Here is a 19,178-nt window from a genome sequence, read left to right on the forward strand (position 1 = left end):
TCAAAGAGCCCTGTAGCAAGTCATTCTGTATAACGCCTATTTTCTCATGTGAGTCTTTAATGCTAATTCATTTGAAACAACGCTGTTGAAGTTTGCCACTCAAAAATGTAAATTTAGTATAGGAGAGCATCTTGTTAATTAAGTTTTCAATTGGATTCCTCTTTTTCCTCTCTTACAACATAATATACACCAGTCAAAAGTTTGGCCACAATTTCCTTTTCATTTGAATGAGAAAATGTGGTAAGGTACTATTCTAAGGTAAGAATAGTTATGATGATTAGAATAGTCTTCGGAAATGTCTGTCCCCTGGTCCGAAGCAGTCAACAAGTGTGCTCCCCTGAACAACATAGCTGAATAAATGTAGGGCCATTGTCCTGCTGGTACCACTCAGATTCTCTACAGAGTTTTAGCACAGGACAGCCACTGTGATATTACCCCATAAATGACCTTTGAGCTGGGAATGAGCTGGGAATTATTGTTTTCAATGATGATGGGCTGTCCAGGCAGAGCGGCAGTCGAGCAGCCATTAATTATGATGATCCCTCCAGCTAACCACACCTCAGGCATACTTTCATATCGGTCAGTTAAATCATGGCATCACTGGTCCACCAAATATTTTCCCAGGAGTGCTGAGGAGAGTCAAAGTGCTCTTTTTGACAAATTTGCTTGGTAAAAATACAGACACAGACAAACCTTACACATCTTGTCCTATCAGTGAAAATAAATTTATTGGCCATTTGTGGTTTGAGCTCCACAAACCAAGTCAAACAGAAAAGGAACACCCAGGCAGTTATGTGAATGCAAAGTTTGCATTGTCATTGTAGAAGCGTGTGTTTACCAAGGACCAACCAGACAGTATTTCACAACAGGATCATTACTTTTTCTTGTCCTTAGACAAGAAATACAAAGAAGCAAAACCAAGAAATCATCAGCTTCAAAATCTATCAGGCTGTAGAATTTGTATGTCCTGATTTCAAATGTTGAGTAATCCCATGTCACTTCTTTCCTTCTACCATAATAATGTGGTACCCAAACTTGGTCTTGACGGGAGGGTCTGTGTAGACTGGTTTATCCATGGAACTGACAGGTAAGGCAAATGCTGCATCCTGGAAAGGTCCAACCATTGATCCACGAGTCATCCACCCCAGATCACCCTGTCATCAACATGACAGCCAGGAAGAAAGAGTCATTCCCAGGTAAGTGACTTAACATGACCAACACAGACTTAATCTCTGTTAATGATTGGAAACACATTAGCACTTTTGCAATCATGAGGTTTAGGTGTTAATGGAAACAACACATATTCCTGTGAGCAATCAAGTATTATGCAATCTGAAATGCATCACCCCAACAACTTTAAAAAAAACTTCACGCTTGTGTATCATTTTCCTTATATGTCCTATATCTATCGCTATCAATTAGGGTGTATTCAGTTTTTAAAAGCGCATTGGCTTTAACTAAGTGAAACACTTGTTCTGAGCTTTTTGTTACAAAACAAACTATATGATGAAAATGTTAGATGTAACATGTTAATGTTACATGGTAACATTATGGTAACAATGGAAAGCAAACAAAAAAAAAAAAAGATTTTTAACTATTTTTTATGAAACTACTCCAGGCAAAATACTAAACACAATCCCTGTTAGGTTTTACAGTTAAAAAAGTGAAATAATTTAAATCATACAGTAAAAGCAGTCATGAGTCTAAAACTGAACAAAAACTATGCAATGGAGCATTCTTACCCCTTGTCTCGCTTTGTCTTCGCTGTATTGTGATGCTACTTCACTGAAACGAACTCCAGCCTTCAATTTCTCCATTGCTTCCATGCATTTTCCATGTTTTTCACAAAGGATATGCCGAACCTGGGGAACGCAAACCACAAAAACACAGATTTTCAGGAATAATCAATCTGTGAGAGATCTTTGGGAATAAACAATCCGAAACTCAGGAGTTTCAGTAAATGTCATCAAAAATATAATCTTATTAACATTGACTGTTGCATCATTTTTGCAGTCTGCCAAGCTGATTTGAGCCATTTTTAAACTGTCACAGCAATCTGTAGTTTACTCACAATGGTGCTTAAAACAAAATTGTATGCAGTGTGCCCAAGTCTGTGAATGGAAAGACAATGAAGATGTCACAGGCCAGAGGAAAATAAACCGGCTGGTTGGAGCTGACAAAAGACAATTCAAATGTAATGTCATGTAACGGGTTACATGACATCAAACCCTGTCGAGGATGGGTTACACTAACATATCGGCCTGTCAGCCAGAACTGATCTGAGGATACAGTAGATGCAGGCTCACCAAATCTGGAAAAAAAAAAAAAAAAAAAAAAAAAAAAAAAAATATATATATATATATATATATATAAATCTGATCCTGTTCCGATTAATCTGGATTTCTGGTGTTACACACATTGGGCCGTTTAATTTTAGCATGTTTTTAACCCCAAAGCCTATCTGAGTATTGTCCCTAACCACATGCATCTCTTTATGGTCACAATTCACTGTCTTCTAATGGCACATCCATCATTGTAACGCACAATATCTCAAAGCTTAAGTCCTCTCAATGTCATGCCATGTATGTGCGTGTGTACAGTGTATTTTAATGGCCACTACAGTTACCACATCAGAAACCTATAGGAAAGTTTAGTAAGAAAAGGAAATTGGCATTAGTGTGTGAAGGTGACTGATATGTCTTGAGTTCATTTGATGTAGTCATGCCAACGTAACCTCTAAGTGTTTTTGCGAATGACCAACCAAAAGGTCATGTATGACACCACCCCCCAGCTCACGCAGTGGGCGATTGGAAATTTTGTTGTTTTATTGGGTGTTAAACAACATATGCGTCATGCTGAGACCAGAGGCCAGGCACACCACGGAATCTCTCCGTCATCTCAGTCACTCAGTGAGACTGTGAGAAGTTCCCCCTTTCACCCCCGACCTCCACATCACGGCTAAAAATAAATCAGTTACCTTGACGGATGTGCCTCCCTTTGGTGCTTTTTCTTTCTTGTCGGCCTCTGCACTTCCTGAAGCAGTTCCTGCACAGTGCCGGCATTCAGCACCAGGAGAGCAACATACAGCAACATTACAACACACATCACCAAGCGACCATCATCACACAAGAACACAATGCAGTGGTCTCCGGCAGGCAGGAAGGGCCTGGGGCTGAGTAACACACTACAAACCACCCCCGGTTACTGACCTTTACCGCCTTTGCTACCTTTACCCTTTGGTGGCATTTTTAATAAAAGTGAAACACACTAGCACGTGGTCATGCGCAGTAACTTGCGCCGAGACGCACCAAGGGGCTTCGTTGTCTTCTTCTTCTCTGATTTATTGGCAGAGGCCAGTTAATAGTCACACTGCCACCTAGCGCAACGAACCAAAATGATGCCGTATGTTGACCTCAGCAAAGAAGGTTGTTTCAGCCTGTTTGTCAACAAGATTACAGAGAAAGTTTGTTTTGTTAACAGGTTTTATAATCTGGATGCCTCCTTTCGTTAAGATGTATCCGCGCTTGTTGGAAACTAACTTCATATAATTTTAAAAGTGGAGGTTTCATCTCTAGGTGTGGGGGGTAGTATAGCTTTCCATCTTGGTGTTATATTCAAAGCATGATGAGATGTTGCGCGCACACAGAAAAAAATAAATAAAATCTCACTGCAAAAGCTTCAAGCAGCAAAAAGAGAAAAGAGGGCTGGACTTGGTTCAGATTGTGAAGACCTTAAAGTGCTCATTTAACATTACCATTATTGACTTCAACAACTACTGATTTATCATTTTATGTTTTTTTTTTTAATTATGAAAATGGTTATATTTAAAGTGGATTTGGCCCACCAAGACTGCACACGTAGTAAGCAAAGATGGTCCTGATGTCTCAGGTGAACTGTCCCAGCTTTACCTGCTGGCTCCTGTTGGTCAGGAAGCGGAATACCCACTGACAGAGGTCAGATGGCACAGCGACCTGGGACAGTCTGGAGTAGAGGGTCTGGGGGGCAATGGTGTTGTATGACGAGCTGAGGTCCACAAACAGGATCCACGCATATGTTCGAGGACCATCCAGGGGCTGCAGGATGTAATGCAGTCCCATGTCGACTGCATGGTCTACAGACCTGTTAGGCAAATTGCAGTGGGTGCAGCAGGTCACTTGCGAGTGACTTCATGAGCGCCTGCAGCAGGTGTTCAAAGGTTTTCCTAACTACAGATGTCAGCGCTACAGGTCTGTAGTTAATCAGTCCAGTGATGGTGCAGTGCTTGAAACAGGAGAACACCTCACCCAGCTGCAGAGAGCTGTTGTAGAGCTGAGCGAAGATGGGGGCCCCTGCTCCATCCGTCCACCGATAACAGTTTCAGTAGGAGCCTATGTTGTGTAGTGACAGACTGGTGACAATAACAACGATGGCAGAAAAAAAGGCCTATTAATAATATTAAAATTTTTTAATAAATAAAAAGAAAAAAAAAGCCTGCACTAATTGGAAGAACTTTTTTTCCTGAAAATAAAAACAGCAAAAAAAAAAAAAAAATCAGCTTTGACACTGACTTGTTGCTCTTTAACGGGCTGCAGGGCGTTGTTCGAACACAAACATGAACACAGCTTGCAGCGGAAGATGACGGCCGGCCCTCTCTCTCTCTCACGTGCAGCGATGCCTTCGTCAACCCTGGGGTCAGATGTATCTACATTGTGATGGAGGGACATCAGATGATAAAATAAAACTAAGGAAACCAGGGCTTTTTCACAGAGGACACTGTGGTGGGCTGGTTTGTGCAGGTGACTGTAGCTGTGGATTAAATCCACACAGCTAAAATATTACACAGGGATATCAAACCCTCAAATGTACTGCTGACAAAGCAAGATGTGGTGAAATTAGGGGACTTTGGGATATCCAGAGTAATGAACAACACAGCTGATATGGCCTCCACGTGTGTTGTCCTGAGCTGTGCCAGGACATCCCGTACAGCTCCAAGTCTGACATCTGGGCTCTTGGCTGTCTGCTTCATGAGCTCTGTACTCTCAGCCCTCCATTTGCTGCAACAAATCTGCTGAGTCTGTTGCACAAGATTACCAAAGACGAGTATGATCCTGTGCCCAACATATACTCAAACAACGTCTCCTCTTCGATCAAGAGGATGCTCTGCCCTAATCCAGAACACAGGCCGAGTGCGGCCTGCATATTGAGCAGTGTCTATATGCAGGAGCACTTAGATAGTCACACACACAGTGACTGACTGTGCTGCTGTGGCTGAATCTAAAGGACGGAGTTGCGATATCAACAACAAAGACAAGGCAAACACAGCCTACATGGTCTCAGTCCATCCCACTTACGGGGAGAAAAAGAACACATGATCAAGGACAGTGACAGCAATGATGAGGAGGAAGACTGTGATGCTCCATGCATTGGAGGACACACACAATGTGGTGGTCAATATTCTGGGGACTTTGATGAGAATGAAAGTTTGCCCTCTCCAGATGAACACAGTGAGTGAAATTAGGAGTGCTGAGCTCAACGGTGACACAGAGTTGGAAACACAACAGGAAACACTTTCTTAAAAGATACATGTTTAAATTCAGTTTCATAAACAAAAGTAGCTAAAACGATCAAAAGTTAAAACACTCATTTTACACAGGCTTGACTAGCTCTCTCCACAAGCTCACAAGGGTAACCTTGGAGGTCAAGTGATGATATATGTTGGTGAAAAGAAGAAAACATAAATCTGACATAAATCTGGATTCACTTGGGTCATTTTGTCTCAATCAGCTTTGAAATGGAAAAAAAAAATCTGAAAAGTTTCTTGAGTTCATTGCTGTAGAATGAAAGTGATCTTTTTTTTTTTTTTTTTTTTTTTATTTTGGAAAGGAATCACAAGCCAAAAAGCTTGGGAACCAGTAACTGAATCTTGAACAAATCACTTTCAAAGTACAGTTTCTTGTTTGTTTATACAAAAAGGTCATTTGTAACCAATACTCTAAAATGAAGTGTATTAGTTCAATGAAAAGTTTAACACACCACTATTTAGACTGCACGAATGGGTGCCAAATGTAGGTGATAAACTGTCTGCCGTGGCATCATGCACTTTAAATATTAGATGTCTCAAAATACTTTGACTTTCAGATCAGTTCTGCTTTTTGAATTCAGTCACAAAAGACTTCACATCATTCTCACATTTGAGACTGACTCCTACAAGAAAAAATCTGAATGTTTTACAATTACTATATTACTATAGCTTCTAATTATGGAAGTTGTTTTCATGATCAAAAAACAGGCCTTCAATCCTGGTATATAGCTATGTCCGAGTTTTTCTGTCTTACAGCATTTCCTGACATTTCAGAGCAATTGGACTATTCCGATGACTTTCAGGAAGATGAGGAGTATAAATTGGACTTCATCTATGCTCCTGCTCCTTTGTTACTACATGACGACGACAGCCTGGAGGACGAGTTTCAGTTCTGTGACGCTGGAGGATTGACCATTACACTGAAAGCACTGAAAGAGAAGGGCTGAAAACACTTTTACAGCCTTCAACAGAACAGTAAAATATCTGTTGTTATCGTTTGTTTGAGTTTATGCATTTTATATTACAAAGACAATGAGCTCCACCATATGACATTATAGTGACATTTATACAAACAAAAAAAAACACCCGCAAAAGATTAGGAAACCATGAATAAAATATCACACCATTACCTTTGAAAATGATATGAAAGTTCTGGCAAAGCACTTGTCCAAATGTCTGAACTGGATTCAGAACTTCTTTTTCATATCTCATACATATAACTTCTTTGCAAGTCTGGCTCTTTATCTCTGGCTCAAAACCAGACAGAAGCAAAATATGCACACAATTTTGCCTCTCCACGAAGTAAATGATGCATGAAGATGTCGACAAGTTAGATATTAGACATATTAACATTGAGGAAAAATAAGATCACACTGGGGCAGCACAGAAGCATAGTGGTTAGCACTGTCGCCCCACAATGAGAAGCATGGGTTTCCTCCGGGTACTCCGGTTACCTCCCACCATCCAAACACAACATGACATCATCAAGCAACGTTACTTAAATTGTAATTTTCTATTGCTCCATTTATTAGAAAACTATTTATCAAGATAATATGCTTAAAAAAGTAGTGACATGCTGAATAGAAAAGCTTTGTCTTACAGCATACACATTCAGATTATTGTGTCATGACAGGTGAGGTGTGACAAAGGCCTTACATGAAATATTTTTTTCCGTTAACATGATTGCAGTTGTGCATTTGCAAGGTAGACAGCTTGGAAAACCAGTGATGATGTTAATAAGGAAAGCTTTGAATATCTTAGGCTCACTGTTGAATTGTTTCTCAACGGAAATGTTACAATTCGTAGCTTATCAACACACAATCTCTCCTGAGTTGACCAAAGTTTTTCCGCACTCAGCAGTCTCAGGTTCACCCACAATACATTTACAAGTAACAAAACATGCAGACACGACAGTGAGGGAGAGCCACGCTAAATTTCCAAGAACCAATCCACTCATTTCTTCACAGGTCTTTATGAACAGGTAAGTGATATGTTTCTCTTACAAGAAAGTCTAACCACATGAATAATAAGTCATTTTCAGATATCACTGATAAGGGTATACACGTGGTATTTACTTCTTTGTCCACAGCCACTATGACAAACGGACTGGAAAACATGCCTCCATGGGGCTCCCACAGCCGAGCCTCTGCAGCTTGGGGACTTGAAAAGTTTTGCGAAAACTCCTTTTGCAAAAGATGTTCAATATGAGGACGGAAGAAGAAAACAATACAACTGAGTTAAGAATAAAATGAGGGCTTGGTTTTGGAATTGTTCCAGCAAACAGCATTTTCTGCCATTCTACAACTTTCCCTTTGTGCAAATATTCCCCTAAAGTGATGTTCCTCTACACCATCCACAAATTCACACCTTCAGATGCATCTTTTTCTTTATCCACTGATGGTGTGAGACAACAGCACTTCAGACTATCTTTGACTGTGATATGCAACCACACTGACAGTAGACATGGTGTGAGTCAGTGAGTTACTGCTCCACCAAAGTCCCAAAGAGGTAGCCTTTAGAGGAAATGCACATAGTAATTTTATTTTAGAGTTCTTACAGTTAGGCTGATACTGACATTAAACTGTGGTTTCTATTTGCGAGTATAACCTTTTTTTTTTTTTTTTTTATCATGGCAGCATTATTACTATCACTTTTAAGTGAGGAGCAATGTTTGTTTGAAATTGTTTTCAATGATATATACACTACAAATAAAATATGTTATTGTTATATTATTAACTACAGTTTGAGATAATGGAATTAGGTTGGTTTGATATGAAAAAGAGCCACAACAAATTTCATGAGCAATTTTTTTTTTTCATCTGGTTGCCTTTGGAGTTTCAGTTCACTTTACTCATCATTACTACTCATCGTTGTAGTTTTTTCTCTTTAAAAATAGATTATGACAATTGCTCTTTCAAGGAGCAATCACGGGAAAATACATTTTTAAACAATTAACCACATAGACACAGAACACACTGCCCAATAAATGGACATAGAGGATTAAAGTTGCAAAAATTGGGTTCTTTCTGTCAGTGACAAACAGTTTAATTTAAGAAACAACACTAACAAACAGTCTTGTGCTTGCAGTTCTGTGAGGTTAAACCTAACTACAGCATACAACATGCTCATAATGGGGATTTTCACGATCAAGCTGGCCTTGGTTATTGGAAGAAAAGTGCGCTGTTTGATCAAAAGTGCAAAATGTGAGCCTGGAAAGGGTAAAATGTGTGTGATGACTTCTCAAAATCTGCAATATCATCAACTTTCTCAATTCAATTTTAGGCCAAGTATGTGGTCTCAATGTGAGATATCAGACAGGATTTCAAATTCTCCCTATAGCCCCTTTTTCCCCAAATTATCATTATGCTTGCACAAAATTTCCAAAGAGCCTATGAAATAAGAGATAGCAATCTAGTATAGCAAGAAAGTATTAATTAACACAATAGTTTTGTGCATCACAACTTATTTACCTTTTCTCTACACTAAGTCAGTAACAGGTGACAGCATGACCGGATGCTCTTGCAAAATGTGGAAAAGGTTAATTTGGAGTAACTCTGTTTGGTCTTTCTAAACTCATAAATTTAATATAATATATAAAAAATAAACAGTTAATGCTAACTTTGGCTATGTAACATTAGCAAAACTTACAAATTTTTCCTTTAACTTTTGAGGCTACAGATTTTGAGATTATAGCACCACAAATCAGCATCAAAAAGGCTCAGCTAATAGGACTGATGGTTTTCAAACAACACTAAATATTTACTTTGCCCATGTAAAGACTTTTATCAACCGGCCTCCCTCCTTCACCCACGTCCATCATCCTCTATTACACAAACAGACAAGAATTTACAGCTAAATAATGAAACTATGAAGCAGAAAATACTACATAACCCACAATCAATTCTAAATATGTTGCAATGTCATAAACCACAGAAGATGGTTGTCAGAGATATGGCTGGGGGAAAAAAACAAAAGGCTGATTGAACTCATTGCATTAATTCCTTTTATTTTAAGACTAATTCATATTTTGCACTTAAATGGGCATCCTCAGATATGCAGGGGAACACCATCTTACTCTTAGTCACTTTGTTTAGTTTATGTCTAGCATAAATTCAAGTCAGGGTTAGGGTTAGGGTCAAGTCAAGTTTGTTCCTTGATCACTTGGTGATCTCTGAGATGTGGTACTTGTATGATATTTGCAGTGAAATCTGATAAACTTATTATACTCAACACTCAGTGGTAAATGAAAGAAATGTGCACATCATATGATCAGTTACCATTTCTTGATAGACTCCAATGATCAATGTACAAGAATAACATATTCAGCCTATTTTGTAGTTGAAATATTAATATTGACAAAATTTAGGTTATTGTTTATTTGATTTTTTTTTCTTATTTGTATATGAAGGCTGAATACAAATAAAAGTTTAACATTGATTTACTTGCACTACTTCTATGTCCAAAATATTTTAGCGTTATAGACAAAGGTTTCATTCGCTTGAACAAATTTTTCTGAAGTTTGTAGGTACATAAATTCACTGTTGGCATAATAAGTGTCCATATTGACATCAGAATTATATTGTCTTGATGTATATTAATAAATATATTGTGATAACATTTTTGGTAATATTTGCCAGCCTTAATTGAAACCAGATAGGTATTTAGGGCAGTCTGATGGTTAGGTATGCTGGTCTTTGTATGTATAGTACAAAAGTAATGGGAACCTTTGAAGTGCAGTTGAATGAAAGTCACATCCCATCACATCCAGCTCCTCTCAACCACAGCACAATTTTCTAGTTTAAGTGTGACTTGACGGGACTAAAATTGAAATGATGACAGATTCCTCGGTTACTTATTCTGTGTTATACTATTACAAATAGGGTTTTCCTGACCACAAAAAGTTGAATCATTATAAAATAGCCCAGAGCTACTAACATAACACAATATGACAAAATAAATCTAATTGTGTTCCATCATATGTTTGTGACTGTTGCAATAATTTACAGGTTTAATATCTCATAAAAGATTCTTTTGTGTAGGCGTAACTTAAAACATGGCTTTATTTTGCCATTTAGAAAGATTTTATCCTCTTAACATCTGAACTTTTTTTTGGTGTGAATGTTGGTGGGAATTGTTGGTGATATGATTGTACACAGATTATTGTAATATGCTTTGGCTACCATGCAATGACAGACAAGTGTCCTCAAATGAGGCAAACAGGTCTAAATTAAGCAAAATTAAGTATAATGGTGAAGAGAACTCAAAATAATTTAAAATAAATAATAAATAACACTGCAAATGACTTAATTTTCTCAGCCTGTTATCAATACATCAGCAATACACTGAAAAAAACAAAAACCCAGTAGGAATGGTGTAGGTGTAATGCTGACAGACTTCCTTTTTCTTGGTGTATAAAGATAGCAATCACATCACTAGTCAAACTAAAGAGAGCAAAAAGAGGGTGTAAAGGAAGAGACATCAAAACAGCGCTGCAGGATGATGAAATGCATATTAACTCTTATGGTCCTGCTGCCTCTCTGCAACACCAAAAATCCCTGCATGAACTTGAACAAGGAGATTATAAACAGACTGAACATGCTTGTCGAGGAAGAACAATCTGTTACATTTAATGGCACGTCTGTAAGTATCAAGTTTTGAAATGATTACATTTTGTGTGTTACCGCTTTACTTAATATATTTATGAAGTTAATGTCTTGTTCCCGCAGCCAGACTCGATAGCAGTGCCCACAATGCCTAGCAGCCGCATACCCGTGAGTAACATCTTACCACTACCTGCCGTCTGAGTCTCAAGCCTGCTTTGTTTTACATGCTACTGTTGACGTGAAAGCCTGACCCACTCTCTGCAATTTTTTCTTCAGAAGCATTCTTGTGTAGGCTTCTTTGCTAAAGAGCTGGGAAAACTGCTACACAGCGTGCAAGTGAATCAAATGCACATTGTCGATGAACTCAAGAAAAATGTGGCTCTGCTGGAAAACGGTTGCCAGGTTAGGAAACTAAACTCTGACTGTGTGTTTCTCAAAAGACCCAAAGCTCTGACTGTTTACCTTATGACAGTTACATCAGTAACATGTCCCAAACGCTGTCTGTCCTTCTTACAGATCAACGAAATTTGCTCAAAGATGAAGAAAACGGACAGGGAGTCTGTTTTCCGTTACTACAAATATTTCTTTAGGAAACTAAATGACTCAAATTTAACTTCATCTCAACTGCACTGTTCATGCAAGTAAGCAATACAAAGTTTGTCACAGATTCAAAAAAACTGAATGATTTAACAAGAAGATGAAGACCTTCATCTGCTTTCTATTTTCTGCAGTTGTGCTTCAGTGGTGAATTATTTTTACTTGTCACATTCTATTTTAATTGCCTTTTCATATATTTATTCATGCATATTTATTTTATTATTTATTTATATACGTATGTATTTATTTATTTATTTATTTATTTATTTAAAATCTGTTGATTTCCTCAAACATCCCATATAATTGATTGGGACAAAGGACAATGAAAAACATTTTTTACTTCTGAAATGTTGTTCTGCTATCTTCAAATAAATATTTTTAAATCTATTTTTTTCTGTGAGCTAGTATTTATAATTCATTTTCTATTTTCAATCCAATTTGAAGTCAGATGCAAATAAAGTTTTCAAATCTTCCAAACAAATCGATTGATACTTAAATACTGTGATGCCGGGGTGTGTGCAGATGTTGATGTGGAAGGGCTGAGGTTGAAGAGGACACAATTCCTCACCTCTTGTTTGACCTAAATGTGTGGTGCACACTGTGAGATTGAGAAAAGACTTTGCAAGCATGAGAAGAAACAGAATCACGCAGATCTAGTGAGATAAATCCGCATCAGAGCGAATCAAAATCCTATCTATTCTCTCCATCTGGTGGTGAGAGCATTAAGAAGTTTGCATACCAGCACACAAATGACCATATATGGACTTGCATAGACATGTATTCACACAAACAGGCTGCAACCTGAGAGTATGTACATGTACGCTCAAGACTCTAGTAATATTTCTTCACACCGTGGTGAGGTTGTCTTGTCTGGGCTTTATTGTGTCTCGTCATTTCCTGTTTTGTTTTGAAATGCCGAACTCTCCTCTCGTTTGAGAACACTTGCCCTTCCTCATGTTTCCTGTGTGCCCTCATGATTACCGATTGTCTCCACCTGTTCCCCATTTCCCCCACAGCTCAAATAGTCTGTCTTCCGCTTGTCTTGTGCCAGTGTGTCGTCGTTTCTCGTCCCACACCAGCGTCACGTCCTTGCCCTCGATCCTTTTGTACAAGTCTGTTGATCCTCGAAAGAGTGAATTTAAGTTGTCATTTTCATAACCTAGTTTAGTCCTTTTATAGCCTTAGTTTTTCCTCTATATGAGTGATTTATTTTTTTTTTTTGTTTATAGATAACTTTCAATAGATTAATGTTTATAGCCTTTGTGTTCTCCTCCTTACGAGTGATTTTTAAGTTCCCATAACGTTTCATCGAATTACCTTATATCCTCCGCTTAGTAGCGTGAGTGTTTTTTGTTGTTGTTTTGTCTAGTCAGGGTTTTTCTCTCCTTACGGAGCATTTTCTGTTTTCGATGTTAGACCCCTTTAGCGTAGCGTTTTCCTCCTTTGATAGCCTTGTTTTGGTTCTTCACTCGGTTCTGAGATCATTGCTCGCACAAATAGAGATTTGTTCCTCGCAAACCTCTGCATCTGAGTCCTTTCTGGGTCCCGGCCTGACAATTTCTGAAAATTGGAAACATTTTATCTGCCAGAAATTTCAGCAGTGACTCAAGGTTTGCCTTATCTGTCATTCATCCTCCTAATAACATCTCACTGAGGAGAGCAAGCGGCTCGGGGGGTTTTAAAGTTAGTCCAAGCATAAAATTATTTTACAACCAGCATGGTAAGAAAACCTAAACAGCGGGCTCTGTTGAATGAGACACTTTGAACTGCACAGCAGTTAGCAGCAGCTGCTTCTTTGAACCCAGGAAAGAGGCAGGTGCAGGGGGACACACTGGATTCGGCTCACAATGCACTGCAGCTCTATCCCCGGTCTCACCTCTGACCTTTAAACCCTGAACCCGACTGGCTGCCAGGGTTTTGATGGGTCACAGGAAGAGACTGGGGAAAAGGACCCTGTCCTTTTTATGAAGACATTAAGTGCAAATGTAAACACACCAATAGAATAATTGACTTCATTTTTTTTTTCAATATGTCATCTTGTTTGTCTATAAAACTCATTATTGGAAATGGGTTCACGATTGGTGAATCAAAAACTTGTTCCAGCTCCAATCACTTCTATTTCTTTGTTGCAGTATTTTTGACCATAAGCTCTTTTTCAAAATAATAAAAATAGATAATAATGTTGAAAATAATAATGCTCTAACCCATCTATTAAATGTGTTATAGGCTAGATGTTTGTGAAGGAAAAAGGTGAAAGTGTTATAATTGGCTTGTTTGTTTTAAGACATCATGTATGCTTCCTCTGTACTTTTTCACTGACCCTAATTTTCTGTTTTGCAGCTGTCTACTGAGCTCATGTTACACAGTATATGTCCTTGAATGTTATAAGATAACATGACTGGACAGAATTGATCTGCGAACTAGGAGATGAAACTTTTCTATCTGGTCAGTAAGGTTTGTTGCAGTAAATTACATGCCCACAACAACACTCACACACATTGTTGAACACTTTCTAAGAACAAGGCATGGACAGTGGTTGGCCTGTCCATGTCACTGCTAACTGGCCAATTATATTTGGGGCACGCCCAGCCCAAGAAGATAAATGTGAAACTTTTCCACATATCTGGGCTCTTACTGAGTGGGATCCAGCAGGATGTGGTAACTGTCACTTTGAGGCCAACACTGCTTTAGTTTACCTGTGACAATAATAAATAAAGTTTCAACTGTGAACTGAAGATTTCTCCGGTTCATTCTTGGGCTTCCAACAAAAGTTGTGTCTTTCACTCCTGACAGAATTATTTACATCACTGTAATTTGACAGCAGGCATGTCATGATTGTTTCCACATTTCATGATGCTCTTTGTGAAAGATGCCAGCACCATCTCCCTCAGACAATCGGGGCTATAGGCTGATACCTGGCAGTGGATGGACTGAGGGTTTCTGATACGACCTCCTGTCTGGCCATGACATGGCATAGCAATCTGTGTTTCATAATCTCTCTGTTTCATTGATGAAAATCAGCTTCCCTTCCCTCCACAGATGCAACGGGTGCCGTTCTCCATTAGGTGGCCTCAGAGGCCTAACCCGTTGTCCACTGTTTGGCCCTTGCCCTGGTTTAGTTTTATAACCTGCATCTTTGGTTTGACGGAGCTGCACCACAGTGCAGATTGAATGTAATGAAAGAAAAAGCACCGCTGGTGACAGCTGGTGACATGTTTGTCACCTCTAATCTCTGCAAAGGACTCCACTCATGCCAAGTCAGCACACACGATCAGGATCGTGCTGTGTATTATGGGCATTGTGGGACAGCTGGTCGCCAAAGGGTCACATCCCTTCTTCCTTTTCTCCTGAATGGGACGACACGGGAGCGCCGGCGTGAAGCCGAGACGCGGGAACGCACATCCTCCGATCGCAGACTCGCACCGGGAGGCTGCGGGAGTCAGAGCTCCGCAACAGAGGTGATGGCTGCGTGACATTTGAATCCGTCTGCGTGAATTATTCATTGACGCACGTCGGTCGGAGATGTGGAGCTCATCGGGGATGTAGTCGGAGAACGGGACGCTCTTTGGACGGAGTTTGCGCTGACAAGTTGTTACAGGAGCGATGGACGTTCATTTTGAAATGGTCCTCAGCTGACCGCGTTTATGTGGGCAAGAGGTGAGTGTGATGACGTAGACTGAAATGGAGACAAAAATATCGTTTAGCCTGGGCAGTGTAAGTGACTGACAGCATACCTTCATAATTATAATGCGCTCTTTGCAAATCCAGCTCAGTACTGACAATAACTTCAGAAATCTGAATGGTCAATGCAAAATACAGCTGGTACACACATAAAACAAGAAAGCGAAACTCATACCCAATGTTTTATCGCTTCGTTTTTGAATCCACAGGGCAAACAGACATTGCCTTCCTGAAATTACAACAGTTTGGGACCTACAAACAGGCAGACAGAGGAGCTCCGATCACAACGCTGAGGAATTAAGTTACTAACTCTTCATGATGTCAAAGCTGATTTACAAAGCCAGGGGTCAAAGGTCCAGCCCAGAGAGGGTTTGCCTCAAACAGCAAATCCTTCATCGTTCATTAGAAGACACAATGATTGAGATGTTTTAGTTTTTTTTTTGTTTTTTTTTTTCTGGCTGCAGAACGGGAGCCTCTTAGGTTATAATCCACCAGATGTAGTGTAGTGTGACTTTTCAGTATGACTTAAATGGACACTCCAACCCACACGTGTTCAGGGATGGATCTCAAGAACTTTACAACGGTCGTCGACAGTGGGTTTTTGGACGAGGCACCACCAAGCCGTGTCCTAACCGGCTGTTTCTTGGCCCTGCTCATCCTCACCACCTTGCTGGGAAACACTCTAGTTTGTGTGGCCGTCACCAAATTTCAACATCTTCGCTCTAAAGTCACCAACTTTTTTGTGATATCCCTGGCCGTGTCAGATCTCTTGGTCGCCATCTTGGTGATGCCATGGAAGGCAGTGACAGAGATCACTGGGTTCTGGCCATTTGGCTCGTTTTGTGATACCTGGGTAGCATTTGATATTATGTGCTCCACAGCCTCCATTTTGAACCTTTGTGTAATAAGCCTGGACAGGTACTGGGCCATCTCCAGCCCCTTTCGCTATGAGAGGAAGATGACACGGAAAGTGGCCTATATGATGATCAGTGTCGCCTGGACGCTGTCTGTCCTCATTTCCTTCATCCCAGTGCAACTCAACTGGCACAAGGCCCAAACTAAATCTCACACTCCTCTCCGTGGGTTGTCTCTAGGTTTAAATGCTACATCTTACCACAGCCAGGAGAACTGTGACTCAAGCCTGAACAGGACCTACGCCATCTCAACTTCTCTGATCAGCTTTTACATCCCTGTGGCCATCATGGTGGCCACCTACACCCAGATCTACCGCATTGCCCACAGACAAATAAGGAGGATCTCTGCCCTGGAGCGTGCGGCCGAAAGTGCCAAAAACCGACACGACAGTATGAGTGGAGGGTCGAGCATTGCGGAGTCTGAGTGCTCTTTTAAAATGACATTTAAGAGGGAGACCAAAGTTCTGAAGACACTGTCAGTCATCATGGGGGTGTTTGTGTGTTGCTGGCTCCCATTTTTCATTCTCAACTGCATGGTGCCCTTCTGTGAGCGGTCCAGCGGAGGGAAGGCTTTCCCCTGCATCAGTCCCACCACGTTTGACGTGTTCGTGTGGTTTGGCTGGGCTAATTCCTCTCTCAACCCCATCATCTATGCCTTCAATGCAGATTTCCGCAAGGCGTTCTCCATCCTGCTGGGCTGCCACAGATTGTATCCAGGAGGCCACAACAAAGAGACGGTCAGTCTAAACAAGAAATGACTCACAACTCTCTCACAGCACTGACTCATCTTAATGCTAAGAGTACAAGCGCTCTTGTTGAGGCTGTCAGACCGACTTCGAACAAGAACGCTGCTCTCTGTGTTAACTAGTGTGACTGAAGGATGTGCTGACCCCATATGTACCCATGTTTGCATTAGCCAAGTGGCTGGCCTGTGTGCAGGCTGTGAGCGAGCTTGTCATGTCCACCGGGTAACTACTTTGGTGTCTCCAGATTGAAGAAAGTCCTGAGAGAGGAAGGAGGACATTTGGGATTGATATTAAGACTCTCCACTGTTACGCCGGAGAGGATTGGAGTGCAGCAGAGCTGACACGCCTCTGGAATAGATAATCTCATGACTGGGCAGCACACTCCCTAATGCTGTCAGATACTGCTCTCTTCAATACCATCTCACACACACACACACACACAAATACACAAACACTGTCAAAACATGCCCCTCAAAATAAAGTGTAGTTGCAGCACTGAGGATGCACAGTACACTAAATTAAACAGGGGAAATAGCATTATTCATTATATTCACATGCTGGGCTCTGCAGGGATTCCTGCAGTAATGCATCAAACTAAATTAGGTTTATACATATATTAACATGTAGATACAATTCATCAAAAAAAAAATAAAATAAAAAACACTTCTATATATGACATGAAGGAGAACAAATTTGATTAGATGCTTTAAAACCTGAAGAGTGCACACTAATGAAATTTGTCAGTATTTATTTTGGAAGCAGAAGGTCTGCAGGCATGGAAAAAGCAGCTTGTCAATCAGCAGGTTCAGATGTCAAACCTTTACAACTTTAAACCAAATTTACTTAACAGGCGGAACATAAATTATTTATTTAACTGCTTGAAAGTGTTTTATGGATGAGTTTCTCATATTGCTGTGTGCGTCCTGTATTTTTCAGAACCAACAGCTGACGACTTTTTTATGGAAAACACAAAGACCTTTACAAAGGTTTTGCTTGACTTGCCGTTTTTGATTGTTCTGCTTGTTTTGGTGCTGAAACAGTTGTAATTGATTTAATCATGTTTGAATAAATCTGTTTTAATTCGATTTTTTAAGTTAATTATGAAAGGATAATACTGATTTGTTACACCTTGAACAGGAATCTTCCAAACTGGATTAGCTGGTTTAGTTTTGGTTCCTATTTGTTTATGATAATGTTGCACTCCTTGAAATAATGGCAGAGGAAACCTGGAAAAAAGTGATTATAACAAAAATGAAATCTGACAAGACAAGAAATACGAGCAGCCATTTGATCAGGCAAGAAGTAAAAGAGTCCACTGTTGGGGAAGATCAATAAAACCACTTTTTTTAGTGGCAAGCCCAAAATTTAGCACACATGAAACTGCTGCTCTGGGACAGTTGTATTTTAAAAAGTGACAATGCATGAGTAAAAAGAAGAAAAAGGATTTGTTTGAATTTTAAATATGAAGCAAAACTATAGTGCACACAACTAAGGTAAGTGTGTGTGCCAAAGTCAGAGCTAGTGGGTTGGTAGGATGTGCTAAATGTTTGTGCAGATTTACAGATAATCAGATATGATCTGATTATCTGAAGGCTTGCATTTCTTTGTCTTGTCAGTTGAATTTGAAGGCATGTCTGTTTGTTACCAGATCTCCTTTTTCTAACATTTTGCTTCAATTGAAATGCTAAGAAAGTAAACCAGCTGCTTGAGGGGAGATTTAAGGTCCCAGCAAAAAGGGGAATAATTCATTTTTTGCCATAATTTCAGAGGTTTCAAGTAAAACAATAACAGAGTGAGGCTCATGAGGTCATGGGTCTTAAATACTCTGTTTAATAAAAGAATCGTCAGATGTGGGAGACCACCAGACAAAATTTTTATCAAGCGAGGGTCTGATCTAATTCGTGGCAGTCTAGGGATTGTTGATGTGAAAACTTTCGCTATTCTAATCTAACTCTCGATCAAGATCATGACAATGAGATGCAGGAATGATCCTATAAATGAAAAAATGGGGTGGCGTATCGGACAGTTATCTCTGATTTGTACTGTATTTAACTTTATCAGGTATCTACAGTGAGCA

General features: G+C 39.8%; 2 protein-coding genes across 2 annotated transcripts; one reads left to right on the forward strand and one right to left on the reverse strand.

Annotated features, from left to right (window-relative positions):
* Positions 1–701: 701 nt before the first annotated feature.
* On the reverse strand, positions 702–3,296 carry pin4 (protein (peptidylprolyl cis/trans isomerase) NIMA-interacting, 4 (parvulin)). Its single transcript, XM_029512936.1, has 4 exons — positions 3,210–3,296; positions 2,978–3,045; positions 1,743–1,862; positions 702–1,154 (listed from the first exon to the last, which is right to left on the reverse strand). The coding sequence occupies exons 1-4, from the start codon at positions 3,244–3,246 to the stop codon at positions 996–998; spliced, it is 384 nt and encodes a 127-aa protein (XP_029368796.1). The 5' UTR covers positions 3,247–3,296; the 3' UTR covers positions 702–995.
* An 11,931-nt stretch (positions 3,297–15,227) lies between these two features.
* drd1a (dopamine receptor D1a) lies at positions 15,228–17,193 on the forward strand. Its single transcript, XM_029512685.1, has 2 exons — positions 15,228–15,417; positions 15,651–17,193. The coding sequence occupies exon 2, from the start codon at positions 15,971–15,973 to the stop codon at positions 17,111–17,113; it is 1,143 nt and encodes a 380-aa protein (XP_029368545.1). The 5' UTR covers positions 15,228–15,417; positions 15,651–15,970; the 3' UTR covers positions 17,114–17,193.
* The last annotated feature ends 1,985 nt before the right edge of the window (positions 17,194–19,178 follow it).

Source organism: Echeneis naucrates, chromosome 10 (assembly GCF_900963305.1).
Source record: "Echeneis naucrates chromosome 10, fEcheNa1.1, whole genome shotgun sequence".
NCBI classification, from domain to species: Eukaryota; Metazoa; Chordata; class Actinopteri; order Carangiformes; family Echeneidae; genus Echeneis; species Echeneis naucrates.